Raw genomic sequence first — 27,571 nt, 5'->3', positions numbered from 1 at the left:
TCCTTGAGGAAATTAGACATGGAGTGAGCCCAGAGTTTCTTGTATAACCATTGTAGAATTCTTAGTGTACATACTTTTCATTCAGTCCCCTGTCCGAAGAGAGGGGTCCTGTGTCTGTAGTGGGAGAACAGCAAGGTCACTTGGAAGGCCATATGGTGGAGAAGCGTCATATCCTAATTTGATATAGACAAAAAACCTGAAAGGGGATCAAATCCTCCTCTTTCAAAAGGCATGGAAGTGATTTTAGAAAATAGTTCTTTGTTCTTTAGTTCCTATTGTGTTTACTTGCCAAAGAGAGCACTGTTATGGATGGACCCAGTGGGTCCCCATACATGACACGGATGGGACGGATGTGCATACACACAAGTGCTTTTCGATGCGAGCCAAAGTGGCTGTGGTCAGAGAAGTAGAAATAGCAGATAGTCTAAAATTTATGTTAAAGGTCATTTGAGAAAAGGCAGTGGACAGGAGGTGTACGTTTAGGTAGGAGATCTCTCAATGGCTGTGTACAAAGTCTGAAAGCTGGAGATATTTGGAAGCAAGAGGTATGGTACTTGGGGCCTGGGATGTAAAAGAGCTTGGATCTTTAGGAGGGTGGAAGGGAGCAGGAAGAGATGGAGGAACCCAGAATTGAAGACTGACACTGGCAGAGAAGTTGGGACCCAAACTTTCATGCTTCCTTGAAGACTGAAGTTGTTGAAACATCTGAAATCAGACTGAGAAGTGAGACAGCTTGCAAAAAACCAGAAGTCCCAGCTGAACCTCAGAGTGAAACGGGTCAGAGGAGAGCCTGGACAGTTCTTTAGATGAATCCAAACAGCCCAGAGTCATTTAAGGCTGTGAACCTAAACTTCCTGGACTTAAGTTGTTTAACAATTATAAGACTCTCTTTTTCTGTGTTAAAATAACAGGAACTCTAAGAAGCTGTCTGGGTGTGAACTACACTGTCATGTAAATTTAGGGTGTATAATAGCACAGAAAGTACAAAACAAGGAAAGTGCAAATTCCACGGGCACTTTATTTGGAGGTGACATTTCCCTAATTTGGGGGGGATGAAAGAAGTAGTAATATAACCAGCAAGGAGAGTGAGTGATGACTGTCCTAGACCAAACCATAGGGTACAAGGCAAAAGGTATCTTTCATTATTCATTCTTTACGCTCTCCCCACCCCACACTCCCTTTAGCACATGGAGAAATGATTGTTATACGTATCATAATAATAATTATAGGAAATATCTGTCTTGAAAGTCAGAAAAGAGAATATCAATTATGGAACTGCATTTTCATATCCAAAATATTTTTTCCCTATGAATCAAAGCCCCCTCATTAATCACTTAAAATGTGTGTTTTCACTCTGGTTGACACAATATTTGTAGTTGCCCTGCAAGTAAAATTGAAATGAGATTCCTGGTCATGTTATAATTAGAATGTTTTCACAGTAATATACTTAATATTATTAGCTTATAAAAATATGCCTAAATTCCTAAAGTGTCTTTAGTATGTTGGCAATAATTAGAATTTTATGAGCTTATATATCTCCAATGTTTTGGCAGGCTGGAGCTAAGAACCCTGTTGTTCGGATCTTTATTATCGATACCACTTATCCTCAGCAGACAGGTCCCAGAGAAGTGCCAGTTCCAGCAATGATAGCATCAAGGTATAGTAAGCTCAGATGCTTCCCACCTTAAACTGAATTTTAACACTGAAATTTCTTTATCGGGATTTACACTTCTTTTCTAGTGAGTTTATGGTGTTTATATTCCAAGCAAAAATAAATAAATAAAGTTGGCATGCAAACCCGAATACATAATCAAATTAAAAATCACAAATACGTTTCTTAAATTGATTTTAAAATACTAGCCTCTTTCATACATATAAAGGTGATCTTAATGATAATATAAGGGATACTTCCCTCAGATGTGTGAATGTAAACTTGGGATCAGTAGGCAGATAGTATAATTCATACAAGTTCTCAGCATGGCTTCTCTCAACTCTGGTCTACTTTCCAACCCAGGATTTAGAGATCATGCTTGCTCACATATGCATGACAAACAAGAGGAAAAAAGCCAACCCTCTCCAAATATTAGCATTTTATTTTTTACTAGAATGCAGTCTATCCACAATTATCTGTTGGCACAATTATCTGTTTGGGGTTAACTACAGTTAGACAGGGACATGAAGCAGTCTCACTTCCCCAGCATGGCACCCTAGGTAGATATTGTCTGATTAACCCTGATTATAGCAACCCTGCAGCATCTCCATCAGTCCTCTGTGGTCATTCTGGGTGAAGCTGATAAAGGTAAGAGGTGCCCTATGCCCTGCCTGGTGGGCCTCTTTACCACTTCCCAAACCCTTGCAGGCCAGGGCTTGGCTTTTCCTCCTGCTGGCCCATGCAGGAGAGTCAGCCAAGGCCGAATGATTGATCACTAACAAGGTAAAGAACCTCAGCAGAGGCCTCTGCTGGGCCCTTCCAGGGTGAATCCACTCATGGGTAATTTAAAATAGCTTTATTATTATTGTTATTTTTTGGATGATCCATTACTCCCTCAACCCCAATCTAGTTGACAAAAGCTCGACTAAATACGTCTTTTTTTTTTTTTTCTTTTTAAGTATCATTCTCCTTAGGAGCCAAATGAAATGATAGAAGGGTGCTGTAGAAGGAGTCAAGAGGCTTGTTGGAGCATCTATAAAATCCTGACAATGTAACAGTAATAGTTAACATTTTCGTATCCCTCACCATGAAGCAGGCAGAAATCTCAAGAACTTCAAGCACTCTCAACAAATTTTGTAGCAAGCTTTAAATTTGGTAATATTATTATTCCCATTTTATATAGAAACAGAGGCACAGACATGTTAAGTAAGTAGCCTTAAATAGTATAACTAGTAGGAGGTAAAACCAGAATCTGAGCCAGAGACCCTTCCAGTTCTGTGATTTCTTTTACATCAATGTCCAAAATTCTGTGGTTTATTTACACTGATGTTCTCTATCTACAGCTTCGTCCTCAGAGTGGAGTAATGATTGCTGCCATTCATTGACACCAACTGTGTGCCAAGCATTATTTGAGTTACTTAATATACATCATCCATGATTATTGCAGTAAATCTGAATTTCAACCCCTGACCATGGTCACAGTTAAAACTCGGCTCCAACACAAACATGCCTGGAGAGAAAGACGGGCATTTATCACGCTTGGCTCTCTGCTAGTTAAAAAGTGAAAAAAATGAGTTTACCTGTGCAAAATCACCAGTTTCATGCTTTTTCCCCTGTAGATGGACCAATAACTTTGTCTCATGTCTTAAGATTTTTCCTAAGATGTAAAAATCCAAAGTGAGGAGAAAATTCAAGCATAAAATAAGTCCACTAGGTGAATGAGGTCTCTTAGAGATATTCTTAAAAGTCAGCAAGTATGGGGAGCCTGGGTGGTTCAGTCAGTTAAACATCCGACTCCTGATTTTGGCTCAGGTCATGATCTCAGGGTTGTGACGTGGAGCCCCACATTGAGCTCTGCACTGGGCAGGGAACCTGCTTGAGATTCTCTCTCCCTCTCTCTCTGCGCCAACCCCCCCCCCCCCCCCGCCCTGCCCCGGTCCTGGGCTCATGTGCACTCTCTTTAAAAAAAATTTTTTAATAAAATAAATAAAATAAAAATCAGCAAGTATATTTAAGCTTCCTCTGTGGAAAAGGGAATGTTTTACTTTCCTTACCTATGGGATAAATATTTCATAATTCTAAAATACATCCTTTAGAAAACAAACCTTAAGAAATTATTTGATGTGATGCTACTTTATGGCTGTGACTATCTGTTTTGCTTTATTTGCAGTGATTATTATTTCAGTTGGCTCACATGGGTTACTGATGAACGAGTATGTTTGCAGTGGCTAAAAAGAATCCAGAACGTTTCAGTTCTGTCCATATGTGATTTCAGGGAAGGCTGGCAGACATGGGATTGTCCAAAGGTAGGTTATATTAGAACCCCAGAGGTATATTTCTGAAGATGAAAGCCCATGAGGGGGCTAATATTTTGTATTATAAGGCCAGAATTAACACATTCAATTCTTGATTGCTTTGCAGACAAATCCCTCCTTATTCAGCCCATTATTTTTATTAAAAATGACTTTAGCACTGATACTGCATAGAGAAAAAGGCTAAATGAAACAATTGGAGAAATAAGGTGTCTGGTTCTGAGTTAGGATGGAAATCCATCCTTTTGAGATGATACCACTGGCAGTCAAAACCCCCAAAATAATGAGGATGAAAAGATAAGATGGCTCTATTAGGAAAATAGATATGTTCTATTAAAAACAAAAAAACAAAAAAATTCTAATGGTGCTATGTTCTATTCAGTGTCAAAATTGAAAAATAAAAATTTCAGAGGAAATGGATATTATAAAAAAAAGCCAAATATTCCCATTTTAAAATTAACAGTAGATAATTGAGAGTATGACATGAAATAGCAGATCAAATTATCCTGCTCTCTGTTATCTTGAGAATACTCTACTATGCTAATTTTAGGAAGAAAAAACTCGCAAATTAGGCACAGATTTATTGTTGAGTTTTAATTGTTTCTATTGTTCAAATCCAAACATAATCTGTTAAATTAATGAGCTAGACAAGTAGTTCAGCTATCTAAAAGCTTTAAAATGAGCCTGCTCATAAGGACTCATATTAGAGACTAAGAAATACAAAATGTTATCTTCAAGTAGGAAATTTGATGGATACATTTCATAAGACTTCTAATTATGGAGACATTTCATTAAACCGAATATGGAATAAACCTATTTTATAAAGTTAGGAAAAAAGCACAGAGCAATCAAAGTAAATCACTAAATTCCATCTCAAAATTAGGACACTATGTTTTGCAAGAAAAGAGTCATATGAATCTATTTGGAAATATATCAGGACTATAATAGTCAACATTACTCGGGCTAAAAATATTTTTTTAAATCACTACTCTGTAAGAAGCTTGACTAATTTTGATGGAATCTGCTAGAAGCTTATTTTTATCTTATTTATATTTTGAAATACAAAACAGAAAGATGTTGGCTTTAATGCAGTAGCATGGGGGGGAAAGAATAAACTTGATTGTGGTAGTTAATTAGAAACCATTTATCTGATAAATCAGGTTTGGAGGAATATATCTTCAATGTTTTCATTGAATCTAGGTATGAGGAATGATTGCTTTACTTTCATTAGTTTAAAACTACAAGATCAGTCATTTAGATACAATTTTTAGTTCTCAAAACTAGGCATTTAAAAACGGCAATTGCTTTGGAATCTGAAATTCTAATTTATCAAAATCAGGGACAACTTTAATCCAAACTGACAGTATATATAGGATACTTATTCAAGGAGCTGTGGAATTCCTTGGAATATAAACTTTAGCTTTATAGCCCAAAACAGTGATTAAATTTAGAATTCCAGGTTTAATTAACCTTAGGATTTCAAAACAACCTCTGCTTCAAAATAATTTGATAAATACATGGAACACATTTTCAGATTTTAGAACAACCAAGTGTTGAGTTAGACAACAAAGCTGTGCCTTCAGATTTATTATTTCCTTGCTTCTTGTAACAGTACTCTCTCGCGATTCTCTTTCTTCTTCACTGACTGTTCTTTTTGTTTCCAGCTCTTCTTTTTCTATTCTCTAAAAATCGTATTATTCTCCAAATTAATGTATTTGCAAGGTAGGCTAACTGCTATACCAGCCATAGAACCCTTCCAGTCACTCAGTGGGCTGATACAATAGAAATATTTTGCACATTCACGTTACTACCTACTAGTAAGTCCAGGTAAGTGGGGGATGATGAGGGGTGGGGGATGGGGTGCTCAGGCTGATGGCATTCTGCTGCCTTATCTAGTGAGTTTCAGGGCTAGTTCAAAGTTATTCAAACCTCATTTGAATATGACCACTAATGATCAGCTGGAGAATGGAAAAGGGAGTGGAGGATCATGTACAAGAGGCTTCTATAGGTTAGGCTTAGAAGTGGCTCACACACCATCGGTTAGAGCTTCTCAAATGACCACGTCCTACAGGAAGGAGGCCTGCGAAATGTAGCCCACCTATATTCCTAGCAAAAAAGAGAAAATGATTGCTGATAATCTTACAGCCTTTACCACAATTCTCAACCTACAATTCAGGTGGTTTTTATCCATACCAGAGGTTTTGTTACCATTTGTCCCTCAAATGGCTACATCTTCTCTGAGGATGCTCACTATTGATCCAGGGTTTTAGGCCTTTATCATCCTTTTTCCAAACATTAAAATAGCCTTCCAATTGGTCTCTCTGCCTCCTTCTAGCTAGAATTACTCATTTCTAATCCATTCTCTGTATCACTTTCTCAATTATATTTTCCAAATTGTGATTTTGAAATCCTTCCAAGGATGTGCCCAGAGTGAAAGTCCAAAATTCCTAGGGTGGCATAAAAATTTCTCCAAGATTGTTTTGATACCCCTTCATCTTCCCTCATCTTTAACTCTTTTTGATAGTCACCCTCCACTCAGCCATACTGAACCACCCTTGTGGTCTACTAAGCTGGCTTGGCCTCTGTGTTGTTCATTTCACCGAGAATGTTCTTTCTAATTACTTGACTAGGAAAACCTATTCATCCTTTTAAGCTTACTAAATTCTGTTCAATAAATGATTGACTGTATTATGCCAAAATATATACCAAAATAAGATCCAGCACACATTTTAAGATTCCTACCTATTTAATAAGACTAAGAAAAGAAAAATCAATCTAAACTCCACTGTGAAATGCCTTTTGTAACTGCATGACACCAAGTGCTTGGGTTGTGCTAGGTTTCCATAGATGTAATAATTCCAGGCACTGCCTCATGGAAAATTAAACCAGAATTATAAAAGGTTTGGAGTAAGATACAGCCCTTAGATCACTCATGTGTATGCAATAGCACTGATGTATAAGATTTTTAATATGGCCATCTTAAACTCAAGTGTGAAGTTACTCAATTAACAATAGTACACTCTGAGTAGGCAGCTTAACTGGTTCAAATGCCCAGATTATATTTAGGAAAAACTGTTCTCCTAATAGTATGTTTGTTGTGATCTTTCTTTTAGGCCCAGGAACATATAGAAGAAAGCAGAACTGGATGGGCTGGTGGAGTATGATTTTGCTATCTTTTCCTTATATTTTACTGTCACTTGCCAGATTCTCAGCTATCAAAGGACTATTTCATTTTATTTTATTTTATTTATTTTTTAAAAATTTTATTTGTTTATTCATGAGAGACACAGAGAGAGAGGCAGAGACACAGGCAGAGGGAGCAGCAGGCTCCACGCAGGGAGCCCGATGTGGGACTCGATCCCAGGATCATGCCCTGGGCCAAAGGCAGGCACCAAACTGCTGAGCCACCCAGGGATCCCCAAAGGACTATTTTAAATGTATTCAAACTGACACTACTTGTTTCATAGAAAAAATAACAAGGTAAAAAAAAAACAAAGGTAGTGATCCTTTCAGCAATTGTGTGCCAGATAAATTTAATGTCTAGATGTTTAAAATTCTGTTGAGAACAAATCATATTCCTCATGTCCCATACTTGACTTTTTCAGTTGAATCTCCGGTATCATAATTAATATTTTATTAAATGAATAAAATAAAGATTATTTTTCAAAAGATTACATTCCTGATCAGCTTAAAATAATAATTACTAACCAGAGGAATCAAATACACTGGTATTCTTAGGAATTTAAAGACAATCTACCTCATTAGATTTTATATAAGCTGAAATGAATAAATGAATTATATATTTTTTCCAGTTTTTAAGTGGTATCAAATAGGAAAATGGGTGCTTTGTGATGGTTTGTGATCACTTATATTTAGGTTTGGGGAGATAGGTTTATTCAGTGATTTGCGTAAATTTTTAGTGTAAAAAAATCACGTTTTACAAAATTCTCAATTGTGTCTAACATACTCTAATATACCATATGAAGAATACACAATTGGACAGAGAATAAGTGGATGGTGTGTGGATGCTTCCACTTATTACAAACATATGATTGAATTCAACTAGCATTTGGATTAAAAAACACATACACAAGTTTCTCTGAGTAGCACATGTAAAGAAAAAGGAAACTCTTAGGACCTGGTTTAATACATTAACCCATGGTACAAGAACAATAAAAAATTCAGAGTCAATTGTAAGATGGTAACTCATAAAAATTCAAAGTTAAGGTGAGTATAAAGAAGGTAAATTGCAAAGTAAAATATCTTCAGATATTAAAAACTGTTTTGCACTTTTCTGGATTTAGCGATTTTTAGCTTACACATGTTTGCTTTGTCTTTAGTTAAAGACAGTTCTGTTTTAGTCATTAACTAGAGGATAGTTATTACTTTATTAAATATATACAGTAAATGTAAGTTATATTCTAAAATAGCGAGATAACAAGGATAAATGTGTAATCCAGAAAAGAAAATGGGGAAGTCCTATTTGAGTTCACCCTTTGCCACTGTACTAAGCAACACAAGAAAAATCAGAAATATTTAGTGAAAGGACAGAACTTTCTAAATTTTTGGAACGTTGGTCAGTTCAAAGCTTCTCCTCCAAAAACGTAATTCCTAGGTCATTGTTTGAAAACTTGAGGAAAGGGAATGTTAACCTTTAACTTCCAGTAAAGAATGAGGCAAAGAAGATTACCTGAAGACTTCCTTTGGTTGTATTCTCCTTGATGATAACGTAGCTGAAGTTATTACAGAATAACATGAATGATACGATTTTACAAATAGATAAATAGATAATAGATTATCTATTTGTATTTATCTACAAATAGATACTAGATATTTTACAAATAGATGATATCAATAGTCTTCTTAAAGACATGATTTTAGAAATTCATACACATTTATTCTGAAAATGCTACCAGCATTCAAAACACTCTGAAGTATTTTAGAATGCATCTTTTGAAATCTCTTATTTAGAAGCATCTTAGAATCATCAATATTTATATCTTATCAACTTTTACAATCTGTATAGCACCAGCCTTGCAACCTCAGCAAATATGAGCTGGATGAATGGATCAATTAATTAATTAGTTAATTGCCTTCTAAAGCTGAAGAACATTGTTTTAAATATCCTCAGTGGAGGCACATGCATATCTTTTGAGGGAAGATGAGATCCCTACATTAAATAAAAAATCAGTTTTAAAAAATCATGCCAAAATAAATCTAGTGAATAATGCATTATTTATCTGCAATATATGTTTTGTGCTAGATCATTTTAATATCTGTAGCTTTGGAATTCTACTGGGAAAAATTATTTTTTTCATGTATTCATCTCAAATTCCTAAAATTTACCCAATGGGCAGTAAATTTTCTAAATACCAGAAGAGGTATTGTTGAAAAACCTTTGCAGTGATAGCTTTCAAGAGAAAGTTCACATTCTCCCAAGGCAGCTGCTTTGAAGAGGTCAGTCATTAGATTTTACAAGTTTTGACATGTCTTTTAAAAGTCAGGGCATAACTTCATATGCTCATAACTCGTATGTCATAAATGCTGGATAGCTTCCTTTGACCTATAATCAAACCAATGGCTTAATAAAACTACCCAGAAATAACCTAGAAATACGTATGTCTTTCAGACGTTTGTTCAAGTAATATTTATGAAGTTTTTAGAGAAAGTGTACTGGTTAATCATATTAGTCTAAAACCAAAGAGTGACTTTAGAGAAGTTGTTCCTTTAGAATTTATTAAGGGGATTTAAACTGAAAAACACCTTTGGAAAACACCTGTGAATCAGAGGCGTGAGAGTGAGTGACTTACAAAAAGCAATGCACCTGTTAGCTGCAGGCACGGACCTGGCGAATAGAGCTTTACCTATCACTTTCTGTCCTCCAGCATCAGATGTTCAGTGTCTTAAGTTTGGGGGAAAGAGCCTAAATTCTCCTTTGGTATTTGATCTGAAAAATAACAACCACAAGTTCACTTTAAACAAACTATTCCTTGCCCTGTAGAGAACAGACAAAAAGAAACCTTTAATCAAAGAATCTAGTATGGAATTGGTAAAATTTGGAGAGCAAGCACTAAAAGCATAAAGCTTAGAGTGAGTGCAAAACCACACTTAAATTACTTTAAAGTCATTAAGCCACACACTTCCCTTAGCTGTTGGCAAAATCCCTTTGTTCACAAAAACGAGAGTTGTTTTGGGGTTTTGTTTGTGTTTTACTTTTAAGTAAGAAACAAGGAAATAAACCTTAAATAAAGCTGGCTCAATTCAGTTGCCAGAAAAATGAGCTTTCTACCCGATGCTGAGTCTGGGCTTTTCACCGAATGTGGACTCCATTTAGGCATCAGCCTTTGATAAGTAGGACCTCAGGTTGTTCACCAGCCATGGGAAGAAATTATCTGGTGGTAAATAATCTTACCTTCCAAGTAAAATGTTTGAAATGGCTTTGCACATAGAGGTGAGTAATTTATCAGAAAACCTAAGCATGATAAAGGGGCTGTGAAAAAGCCTTGTTAAAACTGAGGACCACCTCGTTATGAGTGCTTATCTAGGGTCCAGGTGTGAGTGGCCGCGAGAAGCACTTAACTCAGGATGCATGATGGCTCTAGCTCTGCTAAAGTGAAGGCGGAAATATTTCACACTCTCTTTAGCTCACCCAAGTTACCCGTCCATCTAAAGCAGGTCTCTTCAATGAATGCAATAAAAAGGGAGAAGATAACAGTCTTTGTTTAGCAGAGATAGTCTTCCTGTTTGCCTGATTCTAATATCTTAAAATATAACCCTCTGCCCTCTTATTTTTTTTCAATGAAAATGAAATTTTAAGTTTGAATCTAGAACAAAACCTTTTTCTTTACAGTTCCTTACTAACCGGGGGTGTGAGGAGAATATGTTTTTACTCTGGCATCTCAAAATATTTTGTGACCCTGGTTCCATTTTAGTGTTAAAGACAGTGTAGAGCTGGGTTTTGTCTTTCACCCTGAGGAGTGAGAGGGAGGCATTGTGAAGTGGTTACTAGTTAGTATATCATCATTTGCCTAAGAAGGCAAAGCTGCATTCTAAAATGGAAGAATGGCTTGTCATGATGATCTATACTAATGAAATTCCATCCACAAAATTGTAAGCCAGAGTTTCTTTTTCCTGGGCCTTTTTTTTCACTCAGTTCACCCTTGATTTCATTTAGAGGCATGAGTCTCAAAACCCATTTTTCATTTGTGAAAGACATCCATTCTATGCCAAGTGTTAAGACTTAGTACATGAGGTTTCCTGGGACCACTGCAACAAACTACCACAAACTTGATGGCTTAAAACAACAGAAATTTCCTCTGTCACCAGCCTGGAGGCTGTATGTCCAAAGTCAAGATGCCAGCAGGGTGCTGCTCTCTCTGAAGCTTCTAGGGAAGAATTCTTTCTCGTTCCAGCGACTGGTGACTCTTGACAGTACTTGAACTTCCTTGGCTGGCTGTTCATTGTGTCCCTCTGTGTCTAGTGGTATCGTCTCTTCTTATGAGGACGCCAGCTGGATTGGATTTAGGCCCCATCCTAATCCAATATGATCACATCTCCATTCTTAGCTTGATTATATCTGCAAATAGGGTAGGGTCATTATCTTCCTCCATTTGGGCTGCTGAAACAAAGCACCATAGACTGAGTGGTTTATAGACAATGGAAGTTGATTTCTCACACTTCTGGAGGCTGGAAGTCTTAGATTAGGGTGTCAGCATGATTGGGTTCTGGTGAGAGCTCTCTTCTAGGTTGCACATCTTGTATCCTTACATGGGAGAGAATAGAACAAGGGAAGCAAGCTCACTAGTGATTCTTATAAGGGCATTAATCTCGTTCATGGGGGCTCTACCCCTGTGACCTCATCTAATCCTAATCACCTGTCAAAGGTTCCACCTCCTAATGCCATTCCTAATAGGGGTTAGGGTTTCAAAATATGAATTTTGGGGAGACACAAACATTCAGTCCATGGTAGTCATCTTCAGAGGTTCTGGGTTCAAATGAATTTTGGACAACACTATTCAGACTACTATAGACACCACATCAAATAAGTTACATTTTAGCATCATGCAATCATAACCATCAATTTTATCAAAGAGCATCAATGATCAGGTCACACAGGGAACCATCACTCAAAAGGTCTATAACAACTAAAAGATACTGGTGGTTTTGTTGTTGTCACTTAGTTCTGAAGGAGTCGAACATCTTGTTTCACTGTCATGTGGAAGCACTTCTGGCTAGAGAGAGTTGGTTCGGGATTATTTGTGAGAATATCTACTGGGTACAATGCAGAGTAGCTCTTTCCTCATGTTGTCATTTTACCACCTGACCTTTCTTTTACAACCCAATGACCAGGAGAAAAAGAACCCAACAGATGTAAGATAAGGCTTATATATGCCTTATCATATATATATATATACATATATATATATATTTTTTTAATGTGAGAAGCTACTAGCTAAAATTCTGTGTGAGGACATTTGTAGGTTTTAGTTTTAGTTATCTAAGCCATTCAGGATATAGAGGTATGGCTTCCTCTGTTCCAGGCATAAGAAAGCTGAATATCGGGGACTCCTTCGGTCATTTAGCAGTTCCCAGCAAGTGGCCAGTGGGGCCCTGAGGAGAGGTCAGAGACAGGCAACAAGGCCTGCTTCCCTCCATGAGCTCAGGGAGTAAACCTCCTACTTTCTTGTCCTGGTAACATTTTATTTCTCAAGTCTAGAAGTTTCTTCCTACCACCATTAAAAACTGTGGCTAGCAAGCCATGATATTTTCATCTTTAAAATGTCTTCATTGAATCATTGGCATTAGGTGCTTGGCATCAGACAAACCAAAAATCAAAAGAATTATCAGCCCTCATGAGTCACACTTTGGTCAAATAGCACATTTTGAAGTTTGACTTGGCTAAATATCAACACTTACTTGTGATCCTTTTAACTGTATTTCAAACCACATACTCTCTAAGCGTAGACATTCAATCAAATTAAACATTATAAACACAGGGGTATGTAGTAGCAATTAAGCAGCAGTTGGAATGTGAAAATGCCTGTTAGAATCACTAAAAAAGCTGTCTATCTGTAAGAATGGAATTTCAGATGTGAGTGATGGAAGGCAGGGGAGGCAAGGCATTCTAGTTCCTATAATCAGAACTATCCACTGCTTTTGAAAAAATCTATAGTTTTAGTTTGGTTTGTCTTTTGAACATAACCTCTGTTCATTTCTTTCAGTTCTTTGTTTCAACACCAGTTTTCAGCTATGATGCCATTTCATACTACAAAATATTTAGCGACAAGGATGGCTACAAACATATTCACTATATCAAAGACACTGTGGTATGTTCCTTCCAAGATTTATCTCCTCAAAGATCATTCACTTGAGGTTGCTCAAATAACGCTCAGCTTCACACAACATAATGTTTGTCTTTTTATAGGAAAATGCTATTCAAATTACAAGTGGCAAGTGGGAGGCCATAAATATATTCAGAGTAACACAGGATTCACTGTAAGTATTGCATGAAGCATGATGCACCATTCAGGTTTTAATTGGCACTGATGGACACACAAGTGATACTGTACCCACTTCTTCGTTAAGAGCATTTTTTTTTTCTTTACTCTGTAGGTTAGCTCAGATAGCTGTGGTTTCATTAAGATTGCACATTCTTTAATAGCCAGTTAACATTATAGCTTTCAGGAAAGAATATTTGGTAAGTGGACATTTCTCTTCTGATACTTGGTAGATAATTAATTAAAAGTATAAATTTTTAAAAATAACTACTTCTAAATGGAAATTTTACTCTTCAGCACTTGAAGAAATGAGCAAGCTTCAAAAGTCCATGAAGGGCAGCCCATAGATACAGAAATATTTTGGTAGTGATTCACTGTTATATAAATTTAAGATCATTAGCTGCAACAGCCATCATTTTTTGAGCAATTACTTCCTACCACATACTGTCAAGTAGAAACAGAGGTAGGGGAAAACCCAAGGCAGGAAGACCCAGCTATGGTCATAATCTAGGCCTGCGATGATGGAGGCCTGAACTGGAACAGTGGCAATGAGATACGGACTCTGGAGGGAAAAGCTATGCCTCCTTTTTCTTGCCTTAGCACTTGGCACAGTTCCTGACACAGAGCTGGAATTCAGTAAAGATTTGCTAAATGAATGAGAGGAAGGGGACATGACCACAAGGACAGATGGAGGACGAGCAAGACTGCTGACTTCATGGTTGTGAAGGAAAGGGGAAAAGAAAGGCAAAGTGGACTCATTGCAAGGCTGAGATGAAGGCAATCTCGAAGCCTCTGACAGAACAGGAAAGCTATGGGGGGAGGGGGCTGTTTGGAAGAGATAGTGAGTAGTGTACTCACTGATAGTCTGAGATGCTGTGGGGAAGGCAAGTGCAAGTGACTGTCCCTCAATCGGAGTCACGTGAAGTGAGTAAAGAAGACACTTTTAATCCTAGGAGTTGTTTGCATTCTCTGACCTTTTTTTTTTTCTACTTGGGGATAATGAGGTGTTTTTGACAGTGAAGATACAGAAGTACCTATAGGCCGCTGAATAGTCCTAAGAATTAAAAATTAGTAACCGAACCTGACTTTTTACATCCTATTACGCTCTTCCAAAAAAAAAAAAAAAAAAAGACAGTTAACTTCGTGATATTCAGATGAACTCACAGAGGAGTGAAAATCATGCCACTAAATTGGATTTCCCACTTCATGGCTATATTAAGACAGGTTAGAACTGGGACCCAGATACTTAAGTAACAAGTATATTCTCTTGTGACTTCTTTTGCATCTGGGTGAAGTAACGTGCCCCTTTGTGCGGTGTCATAGCGTAGATGAGTTTCCGGATTTATAACAAATTCATCCTTTGTCAGAGCTTCTGCAAAACAAATCCAAAATGTCTTCAGGAAAATTAATATAGCATAGAGAAGCCAGTAAACTGTCATGGATAACGAAGGGGGTGATATCAATCAATATCCTACCTTATTTTGTGTAACTCATAACGAATAAATCAGAATATAGTATACCTATAAAAAAAGAATATTCAGCATAATTTAATCTTTCTCTTATGATTTGAAATTCAGAGGAAGTACATTAAATTTTGTTATAAACAGCAATGATTTATCTACATAAGTGCCAATTAATATAGTTTCATTAGATGAACATTGGACTATATTGTTTATTAGTGTTAATACTAAAAATTCTATCACCATTTAGTTATCAATACTTATTTGATAACTTCTGCATATATTTTCAGGTTTTATTCTAGCAATGAATTTGAAGACTACCCAGGAAGAAGAAATATCTATAGGTAATTTATGTCAATTCATTCTAATTTTTACACATTAATATTTGAATGAATATCTGTCAGAGTCCTTTAGATCTATAGAATACTTTTTAAAGATTTTATTTACTTATTCATGAGAGACAGAGAGAGAGAGAGAGAGAGAGAGGCAGAGGGAGAAGCAGGCTCCATGAAGAGAGCCTGACGTGGGACTCGATCTTGGGTCTCCAGGATCACGCCCTGGGCCGAAGGTGGCGCTAAACCGCTGAGCCACCTGGGCTGCCCTAGAATATTTTTTAAAGCCTGAAATATAATAAAAGTAACATATGAATTAAGATAAAACATTCAGAGAATATTTTACACTATATCAGTATAAACACACACACACACACACACACACACACACCCCTGGAGTGCCTGGGTGGCTCAGTTGGTTAAGCATCTGGCTCTTGGTTTCAGCTCAGGTCATGATCTCAGGGTGGTGAGATCAAGCACTGTGTCAGGCTCAGAGCTCAGGAGGGAGATTGCTTGAGATTCTCTCTCTCGCTCTCTCTCTCTGTCCCTCCCTCTACTCAAGCATGCTTACATGCATGCTCTCTCTCTAAAATAAATAAATATTAGCTAACTCAAAATGTCTTCAGAAAAAAAAAATCAAGAAATTCTAATGCTGATATGAACATGATACTAAATATTTCAACTAAATTCAGAGGTAATTGAGGACATCCATTCACTTAGCAGATCCTTATACCAGGCATTGTGTTTAGTCCCATATTATGTGATTTCTTTTAATATGGTTTACTTTGGCATAAACCTGTTACAATTGGAGGGAATTCATCTCTGTTCCTAAATCGTGTTTAATTTGGTTCAGTTGTCCCCTTGGTTATTGGAATGGTGCCCTCTACAGCCCTCTCTGGATATGGAAGTAAAGGTCATAGTTACCGTGGGCTGGTGGTCTGCTATATCCAGGAAACTTTTTATCTACTTTACATATGTAATTTCATTTCATCCCACAATTTCAGAGGCAGGTGACACTGTTACAGCCAGAATTTGTACCTGGGTATGCTGACTTAGCTCCCTTACTGCTAACTGCCTAACATTTCCGAGGTAACACCAAAATGCGAATGAGAATGTGAACTGTAACCAAGGAAATAATAAATTGTCCCTCTTCTACATTCCTTTACTCCCTCCCAAATCATGACTTCTTACCTATTGGGGGAGAATCCCTCTATGGCCCTAGCAATGTCTCCGGCTCCCCTCTACCATGCCCCAGGCAAGGTCAGGGGCAGCAGCAGAAGGAATACACTGCAGCAGCCAGAGTATTTTACCAGCAACAACAGACTCTGACCATGACCCCATTCTGGCATCATACCATCTAATCTGCTCTGAATGAGAATCTGATTCTGAGGGTTTGGGGTAAGGTCTGGGAGTCTGTATATTAAAGTCAATCACCCTACTCAGGAGCCATGCGGAAGGCTCTGCTGGGCCCAACGTTGGCTTGTGTAGGAATGTGGTGGAGGGAAGCATTCCCAGGAAGAGCTTGTCTGATCCCAAATGTCCTTCAGAAAAGAATGAAAGCCACAGGAGGCACTTAAAAACTATGTTTTTTCAATTTCCACTTTGCTTATTACTGATTTCCCCTTCCAGATATATGATTAGAACAGCGACCCCTTTCTTGGTGAGACTGCCAGACTTTCCTTGCATGTTTGCATGGGAGTACAAAAAGGGAGATGGGAAGATGAAGAACTATGCATTGGCAAGCACTCTGTAAGATGTAAGAGATGAATGGCTATGGGAAGTGGTTACCTCACTCCCATTCAAGGTGTTAGATATTTCTCCCACCGCAGAGAAGCCAAAGGGCTCCTCTCTCCAGGCTTATGCCTATTCAGGCAAAGACGATTGAAAATCAGGCTACATCAAAATACTGTAATTCCCCTTCACTTTAAATGATATTGGCAAGAGAAAAATAGAGTGGGTTTGATGTCAATATGTAAATTAGTCATTTTACATGGAGTAGTACATTTTGATAAATACAATCTCAAAATTTCAGCTTAGTTTTATTTTCATTTTCCTCTAGAATTAGCATTGGAAGCTCTCCTCCAAGCAAAAAGTGCATTACTTGCCATCTAAGGAAAGAAAGGTGCCAATATTACACAGCAAGTTTCAGTGACTACGCCAAGTACTATGCACTTATCTGCTATGGTAGGTAATGGGCCTAACATGAGCTCCACCATCCCACTGCCAATGTTGTCAGCCTCATCACCACCATCCTAGGATCAATCCCAAACTACAAGTTATTGAGCACTTGTCTTATATGGGGATCTCACCTATGTTATCTTATCTAATGTTTGCGGGAGGGAAAAAAATGAAAGAAAGATAAGAGAGCATTTTTATACCAATATTTTGCAGTTGAGGAAACAGGATAACTTTCAGAAGACCTACACTGCTGGTAAGCAGCAGAGCCAGGATGAGAGCGAGGATCTGTTGACTGTAAATTCCAAGCTCTTACCAGCTACCTGCCATGGCACCATGACGTTAACGTTATATGCAAACACCATCTACCAGCTATCACAGCGAGACCCCAGCAATAGTATAGAATGAAGCATTCTCTGTTAAAATGATTGCTGGACTTTGGCCCCATTTGCCTGGAGAAATGTTAAACTTTACAGCCAGGGGAAGAAAGAATGTCCTAGATACCTGAGCTCCTTCCCTTGGAGGCCAATATTTCTTTGCAGTATAGTTTCAGTGAGGATGGAAAATAAACTTTTTTCCACCCAGTATGTCCTTTCTAAATTTGGGAAACATAATAAGTAATTCATTCAAATATCAAAAAGTCATAGGGAATAAAATATTCTAAATACTTCCTGGTTTTTAAGGCTGTGTGCACATTTAGTTAATAGTTTCTATCCAAATAATTTTATTTTATGAATAACATCTGTATCTTGAACATATGATAAGCAATGAGACAAGTTAGGTTGGGGTCTTGGTGGTCATCATCATGGAGATTTGGAAAGTGGACTTGAGAAATATCTACTTTTCCATTCTCTATCGCATTCCCATAATTAATCCCTGATTTTCCCTGGTGGACAAACAGCAAACAGAGAATGGTATTACAAAATACATGCCACTCTGCTGTTTCTGGTATCAACTCCCAGTGGAAGGCAGCTCAGAGAACAAATGGAACCTTTGACTGATGGAGGTCCCTGACCAGTTGCAGAAGAGCCCAGGGTCTTTACTTCCCAGAAGGAAGCCTGCCCTGTCATGCCACTTTCCTCATCCCAATAATCTGACCCTAGAACCGGAGCTCTAGCTCAACTGACTGAGGGAATGAATACACATTTTAAGCCAAATGCTCCCTTTAAGATGGCACAAGATGTCGGTTTGGTACAATTACTTTCACAAAATGTTGAGTCAATGACATCTTCAAAAAGCCAAGAGATTGTTGTTCATAACTATATGTGCTAGTTGTGGTGATGGCACTTAAAAGATATATATTAAATGTCCTTCTCAGATTATATGAACATTTTTCAACCCAGGCTATGTATTTATGCAACATATATTGAAAGCTTACATGCCAGGCATATAGTATCATTGAACTAACTATACTGAGTCATCTGTGTTTCTCTCCTGAAGGCAGAGGCTGCTTTCTTTTCATCTTTACATTCATAAGGCCAAGAAAAATGGGTAATGCACAATAATTATGCATCATGCATAATTGTTGAATGAACATCAGTGCTAAAGATCAAAGCACTATTGCCTTTTGCAGAGCCTGACAGAATACTTGTTCTTGTGCTGATATACTGAGACATCAGTGACACTATACTTGCATGCATTCATTTCTATTTATATGCATTCTGCATTTGTACAATGCTTCAACCCTTTTTGAAAGCACTATACCACTTTTATATCACTTTGTCTTCCTAATATTTCCTTGAGTCTGAGTGCCCACTGAAAAGACAAGGAAGCGAAGACTAAGCTCTCCTCAAAAGTTGGTGGAAGAGTCCTTTCTAGAACTTGAATCGCCTGACTTTTCCACACTCACTCTTGCTCGGCAGTATGGTAATTTCCCATTTAGCAAAAAATATACTGTGTGGGAAGCATCACATCGTCTGGTGTTTTTGAAGCTCCAGTAAAATGAGTCACTGAGCCATCATAAGAAAAACCTTGAAATCTTTCCCTTTAGGACTAAGAGTAAAGCCTCATTATGTAACTTCAAACTCTCCAAGAGATGGTGAGTAAATCCCAGATAATAGGATTAAATAGGTAAAAATCCTCTTCATGCTGCTGATGGAACAAAAGTAATGCAAAGGATGGATTCCGGACAATTGATCCTTTTGTGCCACTGCAACCACGTGCACAGGCCATTTGTATCCAGGGCAGTCAGTCATTAGCCTGTCTCAGAGTTTGGCCAAAAAAGATATGCTAGTTGTCACTACTGGAACTTCATACCTATAAAAATTCCATAGGATGGATACTGGTTGACTAAAGTCAAGAAATTCAGAATCATGTTCCATTTCTTTACATTCTGCCCAAAAATATATGTGTTCATCCCTTCTAATAACTTTAAAGAAAAGCTGGTCAAAATGAAAATCTCTGAAATTAAATTCTATAAAATTTTGAAACTCCACACAATAAAGAACTATTTTTTTGAGAGAACCTAATAAATAATAGCTCTCCTCCTGACTCTCAAGTTAGACTCAGGGATCAGGAAGGAAGTTAAAATATTAGCTTTATTACCTGTGAAAGTTATATTACAGTTTCACAAATGTGGGTACGACTAGACAGCCACTGGGGCTCCTAGAGACCCCAGCACTGTCCCACTGAGGGCATTGAGGATCCACTCAAGAGCAGGCAGGGAGATGCCAGGAACAAAGCCGAAGGAGTTACTTCTATCCAGATCTTCTGAGAACTCGTCAAAAAGGCTACCTCCTCTTCTGCTTGCTTGGGACCAGGGTGCTACTCCGATAATGTTCCACAAAGAAGGAAGAAGCATCAAGAGTGCAAATGAACCCCTGCCCCCAACTTCCATGGTGTATCTTTTAACCCATTGACTGGTGGAGCAAATTTATCTTTTAAAAGTATATTTCCAAGGGCACCTGGGTGACTCCATCCATTAAGCATCCTACTCTTGATCTCAGTTCAGGTCTTGATCATGCTCAGCTTAGGTCATGAGTTCAAGCCCCACACTGAGCTCCCTGCTGGGCGTGGAGCCAACTTCAAAAAAAGTTAAACATTTTTTCCAGGTATATTTCCAGGCATTATTTTATGCTGTATATTTAAAAGGTATATTTCCAGGTATTATTTTATGCTGTAGTTTCAGTAAGTTAGAGATAATTAGTGTTTAATTATTTTTAGATCTTGTTAAAAATGGCCTGTTTCTGCACAGAGAACCTGAGCTCCATGCTGCAATATGTAGTGGACACTGGAGTTGCACCCAGAACCCCCCATTCAGAACAGAATCCCTCACTTCACCATCTGCTGAGAGTGCTGGTGGCCGAGAGCTCACAGCCGAGCCCCCTCCCTGCTCTCATCTCGTGCCCACCCCATGACGGCTCCATTCTGGAGTACAAAAGCCAGCCCTGTTGGGACATGGAGGCCATTCTGCAGACCATCCAGCTCTAGAGCTCCCTGCGGGGTCAGCTGAGGTTTGCATTTTTACTGCACTGAAGCCCACCTTCCCTCACCAGCCAATCCTTCCTCTCCCAGAAGTCAACATCCTAATACCACCCCCAGAAAAACCTCTGGCCCACAAAACCTCTGGGTCTGTTTCCAGAGAATGTGACCACCACAGCATATCTGAACAGGTAATGGGTTCTATATAAATTTATTTCTACATTTATTACTCACTTGGGGGGGGGGGAAGATGCTGAGTTCCACCCACCAAAATAAACTGAACATTGAACCAAGAATCCAGACTGAAAGTATTATCTGGGTGCTGGTGAAGGTTATCAGATAATAAAGACACAGCTAACCTAGCCCTATGACATGACTTCTCAGAAGGCTGTCTATCATAGCAGATCCTGGGGGCCGCTTGTGTAATTAGATCTGGACTATTCAGGATCCCTCCTTGAAAGGTGCCTAGGCAAGTCTTCTCTCACATATCTTCTTTGGGCTCTGATCTCATGTGTTGTTTCAATGTAACTTAGAAGGTGTTGTTGACTTCTCCATGGGGGAAAAAATAGCTGTAGAATTAAGATACACTTGAGCTGGACGCGAATCACAAATATGACCAGCGGTTCTTCTTGGAAACTCAGTGTTCCTTTAACATTAAACTATGTTTTTGTTTGCATCCTGTGCACAGGCCCAGGCCTCCCCATTTCCACCCTTCATGACGGCCACACTGATCAAGGTACCGCTCTCTTGCATGCTGCTGTCTAAAGAAATCTTGAACTCTGGGTGACATTACATGAGAGGAAGCAAGACAGTCTCCCCACACGGGCAAGGAGAACTGTGATGGAATCTTTTGGTCATAGAGCTTATTTTCACATAGACTTGGATATTGTTGGAGTCAAACCTGATCCTAAGAAATTTAATAGTTACTTGCAGTAAGAACCTGGCATAACACAGATGAGTTATATCACAGGGATTCATGCTGTCTTCCCCAGTCAGCCTTATAAAAAACACAGAAGCTTAGCATTGGAAGGAAACTCAGGATATTTAGTACAACCTCCCTCCCAAATAAGAATTCCTGCTTTTTTGCAACATCCCAAACCAGAGACAAATTCCAGATCTAAGTCCAGTTCAAAGCAGAGGATGACTATCACGCGGGCTTTTTTTGTTTTAACAGCTACATCACACTGTTGCTACGAATGAAATCCCTGAAATTTTAGAGGCTTTTCCCATTTTCAACTATTATCAAGACAGTCCTCCTCCATCCCGTATTTATGATATTGTTCAAAATAGCTCACAGATCAAAGATGACTGTCTTTGCTCTGGGCAGAGTGGTCCAAGTGTGCGATTGCCCAGATGCTCTCCCTGCAGTTTCCTCGTTGTCTTTTGATTTTCCATTAAACAACATTATAGGGTTGAAGTTGATGGAGATGAGGGACAATGAGGGACTTCAGGACTTGTGCCTATGATCCTCCCTGGACAGCTTTGGTGACAAGTCAGGAGACTGCTTTGAGATTAGTTTGGCTGCCAGCTCAATGGCTCAAGTAAAACAGGTGAATATAAGATAATGAGGAAAACCAGAGTCAGTGCCAAAGCTCTAGACAGGACAGGTATTGTAAAACAGGGGCTGTGAACCCAGTGTCATTTTAGAGTTGTGGGATTTTTTGACCTCGTGTCTAATAATGAAATACTTGTAAGAATAAAACATTGTCTTTCTCAGTATGGCTCATCTCAACCCTGAGTAAGAGAGATTTTAAAGCAATACTACATTCAAATCTGTAAGATTTTGTTTTAATGGAAATTCCCATAAATGCATGATTCCCATTTTATCATGACTGCTAAAGGTCAGCCTCCCTTTTTTCAGAGCATGAATTTCCACTTTTTAATTATCCTTCTATTCCTGCCAGATACCAATTTCGGTACTACATACAAAAGTGTTATTATTTCACCCAATACTTACAAAATAGGTGCAGAGCTCATGTCACTCTCATTTCTCGTATGTATTTATATGTTTTCTAACTCTCAAACAGAATGCGATTTTTTTAGAGCACAGTTCTGCAAATTTGCCTAGTGATGAGATTCTCCAGAGGTATTTATTGTAAATACAGATTCCCAGGCCCTCCCCAGTTCAGGCGGATCTTAAATTGGGCTAGAGAATCTGAATATTTAATAAATACCCAGATAAGCTGAGTTTTAGAGCTGATGCTAGGTCTTCTATTTATTTGTAGTTTTTTTTTCACCTGTTTTCCAGTGCATTTGGTACCAGAAATCTTTATCCAATAGATATTTGTTAAGCACCTATCACATTAAACCAGACATTGTGCTGGATACTAGATCCTTAAAATGAACAGACACTGGGTTAGATATGGTCCAGGTCCATGAGGAGATTATAGATCAATTGAGAATGCAAACATGTGAATGGAGAATAGAGCAGGATAAAGGATTAGGATGGGGGGAGTAGAGCAGGACAGCACACAGGCAGGGTACTGTATGTGGGGCTTGGTGGTTAGGAAATGTCTCCTAATGATAGATACATCAAACTGTAAACTCACAACTATGAAGGAGATTAATGCTGCTTGGACATCTGGCTTGGTCAAGTGGATTGATATTGATGCTCTTTACCAGAAGCGGAATTCGCAGCCGAGAGAACGTTTTTGGGGAGATGATGAATTTTGTTTTTAATGCTGAGCTTGGGGTGCCGATGGGATATCCAAGTGGAGCTGTCCCAGAGTGACTAAATTTTGGATCTGGACATTGGACTGAAGATGAGAAACAAGAAGTCATTTGTTGGTGAATTACATGGTAACTGAGACCATGGAAGAGGATAAGACCACAGAGTAGGAATAAAACCATGCAGAACACCAACACGAGAAATGAGAAGAGGAAAATGAACCTATAAAGGAGACAGAGAAGGGAACAGAAGGAGGATAACCTTGAGAGTATGGTATCATAGAACCCAGAGAAGAGTGGATCTCAGGAAAGAGGAGGGCTCATCTGTGTCAAGTGCTACAGAGAGTGAAATGAGACCTGCTCTAAATCAATGAACTTAGCAAGAGAGAGATTACCATTGGGTTGGTCAGAGCAGTTTCAAAGGAACAGTGAAGGTGGAAGCCAGACTGCAGCAAGTTTAGGCCTGCACAGGAGGTAAGTAAAGAGCAATATTTTCAATAGGCCTGCCTGAGGAGAGGAGGAAAGAGGTGAGATGATGGCTAGAAGCAGTTGATAGCGGTTTAATTTTGGTTTTGAAACAGAATGAACATTTGAGCATGGTTAAACACTGATAGAAGAAATTAGGAGACCAGAAGTGGTGGAAGACATAAAGGAGGGAGGTCTCTGAGAAGTTGGGAAAAAATGGACTCCAGAAACATGTAGAGATTCATTTCTGGCCTTGTGCTGAGTGAAAATGAAGAAATTACTAATGTCATTGTATGAAAGTTTGTAGACATTGTAGAAAACAGTGTAATGGCCTCGTTTTATCGGCAAAGTGGGATAAGATCATTTGGAAATAACACAGGACCTGAACCAAGTGCTTTAGAAACCCAGAAGGGTTGCCACTTTATGACATAAACATCCCAAAAGAGGCTTAGTTGCTTCAGGCACAGCAGGTGCTCATTACAATTACCCAACTGATCTAATGACCTCATTTATCAACTTTTCCACAGATTCTTCACATAAATTAATTAATAAGCAACATATAGTAGTTAATATAATTAAAACAAAAATTCTTACATGATCCATCATTCTTTTTATTTCATCATAATGAAGAACCCACAAATAAATGGAGAGCACATACCACATATATACCACATATATATCGCTGTACTCGGTACTAAATATGGTAGGTACTGAGTGTATAATGATGAGCGAAATAAGGTAAAGGTACTCTGGACTGTAGCACAACTTCCAGGTTATAGGCTTTTAATGCAAAGCCACACAGAGAAGCCCAATCAGCACCCCCACCATCAACAGTCCTTTGAGATCCCATTTTGCTCCAAGGGGTGGGAAAATTGCCAAGTTACCGTATGAACAAATGCTTCTCTGGACTATAAAGCATTAAAAAGGCTATGAATTAAATCTGACATTTCAGTAAGCCATGAATCAGGAAAGTTCAATAGCTGGAAGGAAAATGGAGAAATCAGTCTAGCCAATCTGTCAACCCTTGTAATACAGTTTCTGACTTCCGGTATTTTGGTAAAAAGATAAAAAATAAATAAGCAAATAACAAATAGAATAAAAAGCAAAATATAAAAATAAATAAAGAAGCAATTACAATGTAGTCACTCTGTGTGACTACGTTATAGGATTCCCTTTATTCATAATAGCTCCACACATAGAACCCACACAAGGAGAATGAAGAGCTGGCTCCATTGTACTTAGAACTGTATATTTGGTGGGGCTTTTTTTGTTGTTGTTTTTTGAGGGCTTTTTTTTTTTTTTTTTTTGGTTTTAACTTTTAAGATGCCACAAGTATTTCTTTCCTGATGGATTATCCAAAGTTAAAATGAAATTTATTATGTATCTTATACAACTCATACCAAAACATCTATACTTGTTCTAAGATTAAATATAACATGTTGGAACAAAATGCCATGAGTATATGAAAACTGAGAGTTACAAGGGAAGTGGTTTGGCAAACTTACTGTAGTTACAAGTACTCCTCCAGTTCCCCATCTTCAAGGACCACTTTTTAAAAAGGCACAAAAACAAGAAGTTCACAGGATGTCTTTTGTAAAAACTGCCATATCTCAGAAGTCATCCAGACCTTCTTTTAAGAAAAATAAATCGTCAAACTCCGCGTGCTATATGAAAGCCTAACTTTTCTCTAGAAGATAACCAGTATCAATTCTAGTTCAAAATAAAACTTGCAAAAAGCCCTCTATTGCTAGAAACCCATTTGCATATACCACTAAACTATGGCATCAGGAGATCAATGGATTGTTCAGTTTCAAAGATTAAAGTGTGAATCATAATTAAGCTTAAATATAAGCAGCAGTTTTTTAGAAGATCCTTTAAGGTGAAAAAGAGAAAGAGATCATAGTGTGTATATTGTTATTTTACTAAGATGTATAACCACCTTGAGAGAAATGATATGAAGGTATATGATGTGCAATAATTCAATTACAAAAAAAGGGAGGAATATCTTATATTAATTAAGTACAGCAGGAAAAGAAATGTATATGTTGGGGTGCCTGGTGGCTCAGTTGGCAAAGTGTCTGACTTGATTTCGGCTCAGGGCTCAGGCCATGATCTCAGGGTTGTGAGATGGAGCCCCGTGCCCAGCTCCACACTGGCCATGGAGCCTGCTTAAGATTTTCTTTCTCCCTCTTCCTTTGCCCCTCCCCCATTTCTCTCTCTCTCTCTCTCTCTCTCTCTCAAAAAAAAAAATATATATATATATAAATCACAGGAATAATATTTCACTTTACACATTGGAAACTTAAAAACAAACTTTGTGACTACATAATTAATTATTGAAAGATTTATTTACTTATTTGAGAGAGAGGGTGTGTATGTGATGGGGGGAGGGGCAGAGGGAGAGAGTATATAAGCAGACTCTCTGCTGAGTACGCCTGAGGTCATGACCTGAGCCAAAATCAAGAGTTGGATGCTAAACGGACTGAGCCACTCAGGCACCTCTATTTTTAATTTGAAGTTTCAGCAATAAAGATTTTACTTCTACTACTTTTATTTTTTCTTAGTAGATGATAAAAAAAAAGTCACCTACTCAGATCATAGCTTCATGTTAGAAAAGTTGGAGATGGGAAAATATGGTGACTAACCATTGTTGCCTCTGTGATTCTGCTCAAAATGTGTTTTGATGCCATAAAGATCAGTTTCAGGAGGCAATGATTAATGTCATCATAAACTCATACCTATTTTAAAGGCTGGGCTAAAAATGTGCTTGTCAAGATAAATTTTTTATACAGTTCCTTATATTGTTTCAGTTTCATCCATATTAAAACCAAAAGAATTTTAAGAAAGGACTTTTTTATGGAATACTATTAATCAAAAATGAACATTTTATTTTTTTTAAGAAATTAAAATCCTGGAAGAAAACAAAGAATTGGAAAATGCTTTGAAAAATATCCAGCTGCCTAAAGAGGAAATTAAGAAACTTGAAGTGGATGATATTAGTAAGACTTTAAAAACTTCTCATTTACAAATATGAAGCTGAACGCTTATCTTACTTTATCTTATCTTACTTATATTAAACAAAATATAAGATAAATATTGTAGTCCAAACCCTATAATATCAAAGTTCTTAAGTAAACCAATCTTACTGTAACAATAAAGCTTCACGAAAGATCTTTAACATGTTTGTAAATAGAGTTGATCTTATACTTTCCTATAGTTCCATTTCAACATTGATATGTTTTACAGTTTAATTTTAATTTTAGAATGTGTGCTTCTGGAAAATACAACTCAAGATTTCTAGTAATTTATAAATTTGACAAAAAATATCTAATAAAAATCAACTTAAACTACATTCTTGATTTTTTACAGTTTGCCAGTTATTAATTGATTTTATGTCATATTGTTATTAAAGAAAATAAATAATGTTATGAACATGGTGGAATGAAGATTTTTCTTTTTTTCCCCCCCAAGCTTTATGGTACAAGATGATGCTTCCTCCCCGGTTTGACAGATCAAAGAAGTATCCCTTGCTAATTCAAGTGTATGTAATATTTTCTTTGGTGTAAAAACTATTTACTGAAAATATGTTGAA

General features: G+C 37.8%; 1 protein-coding gene across 3 annotated transcripts in view; it reads left to right on the top strand.

Moving 5' to 3' along the window:
- The window catches only part of FAP (fibroblast activation protein alpha), a 72,302-nt gene that overhangs the window by 27,277 nt on the left and 17,454 nt on the right, over window positions 1-27,571 (top strand). For all 3 annotated transcript variants that reach the window (XR_005384602.1, XM_038584665.1, XM_038584666.1), the window contains exons 10-19: window positions 1,554-1,657; window positions 3,822-3,957; window positions 7,077-7,121; window positions 13,185-13,289; window positions 13,388-13,458; window positions 15,211-15,264; window positions 17,312-17,436; window positions 21,536-21,583; window positions 26,880-26,978; window positions 27,451-27,520. Coding sequence is in view for 2 of the 3 variants with exons in the window: in XM_038584665.1 (XP_038440593.1) it covers window positions 1,554-1,657; window positions 3,822-3,957; window positions 7,077-7,121; window positions 13,185-13,289; window positions 13,388-13,458; window positions 15,211-15,264; window positions 17,312-17,436; window positions 21,536-21,583; window positions 26,880-26,978; window positions 27,451-27,520 (857 nt within the window). In the remaining variant the exon portion in view is untranslated. The remainder of the gene's footprint in view (window positions 1-1,553; window positions 1,658-3,821; window positions 3,958-7,076; window positions 7,122-13,184; window positions 13,290-13,387; window positions 13,459-15,210; window positions 15,265-17,311; window positions 17,437-21,535; window positions 21,584-26,879; window positions 26,979-27,450; window positions 27,521-27,571) is intronic.

This window comes from Canis lupus, chromosome 36 (genome assembly GCF_011100685.1).
Source record: "Canis lupus familiaris isolate Mischka breed German Shepherd chromosome 36, alternate assembly UU_Cfam_GSD_1.0, whole genome shotgun sequence".
In the NCBI taxonomy this organism is placed as follows: domain Eukaryota; kingdom Metazoa; phylum Chordata; class Mammalia; order Carnivora; family Canidae; genus Canis; species Canis lupus.
This window is presented reverse-complemented; position numbering and strand designations above follow the sequence as displayed.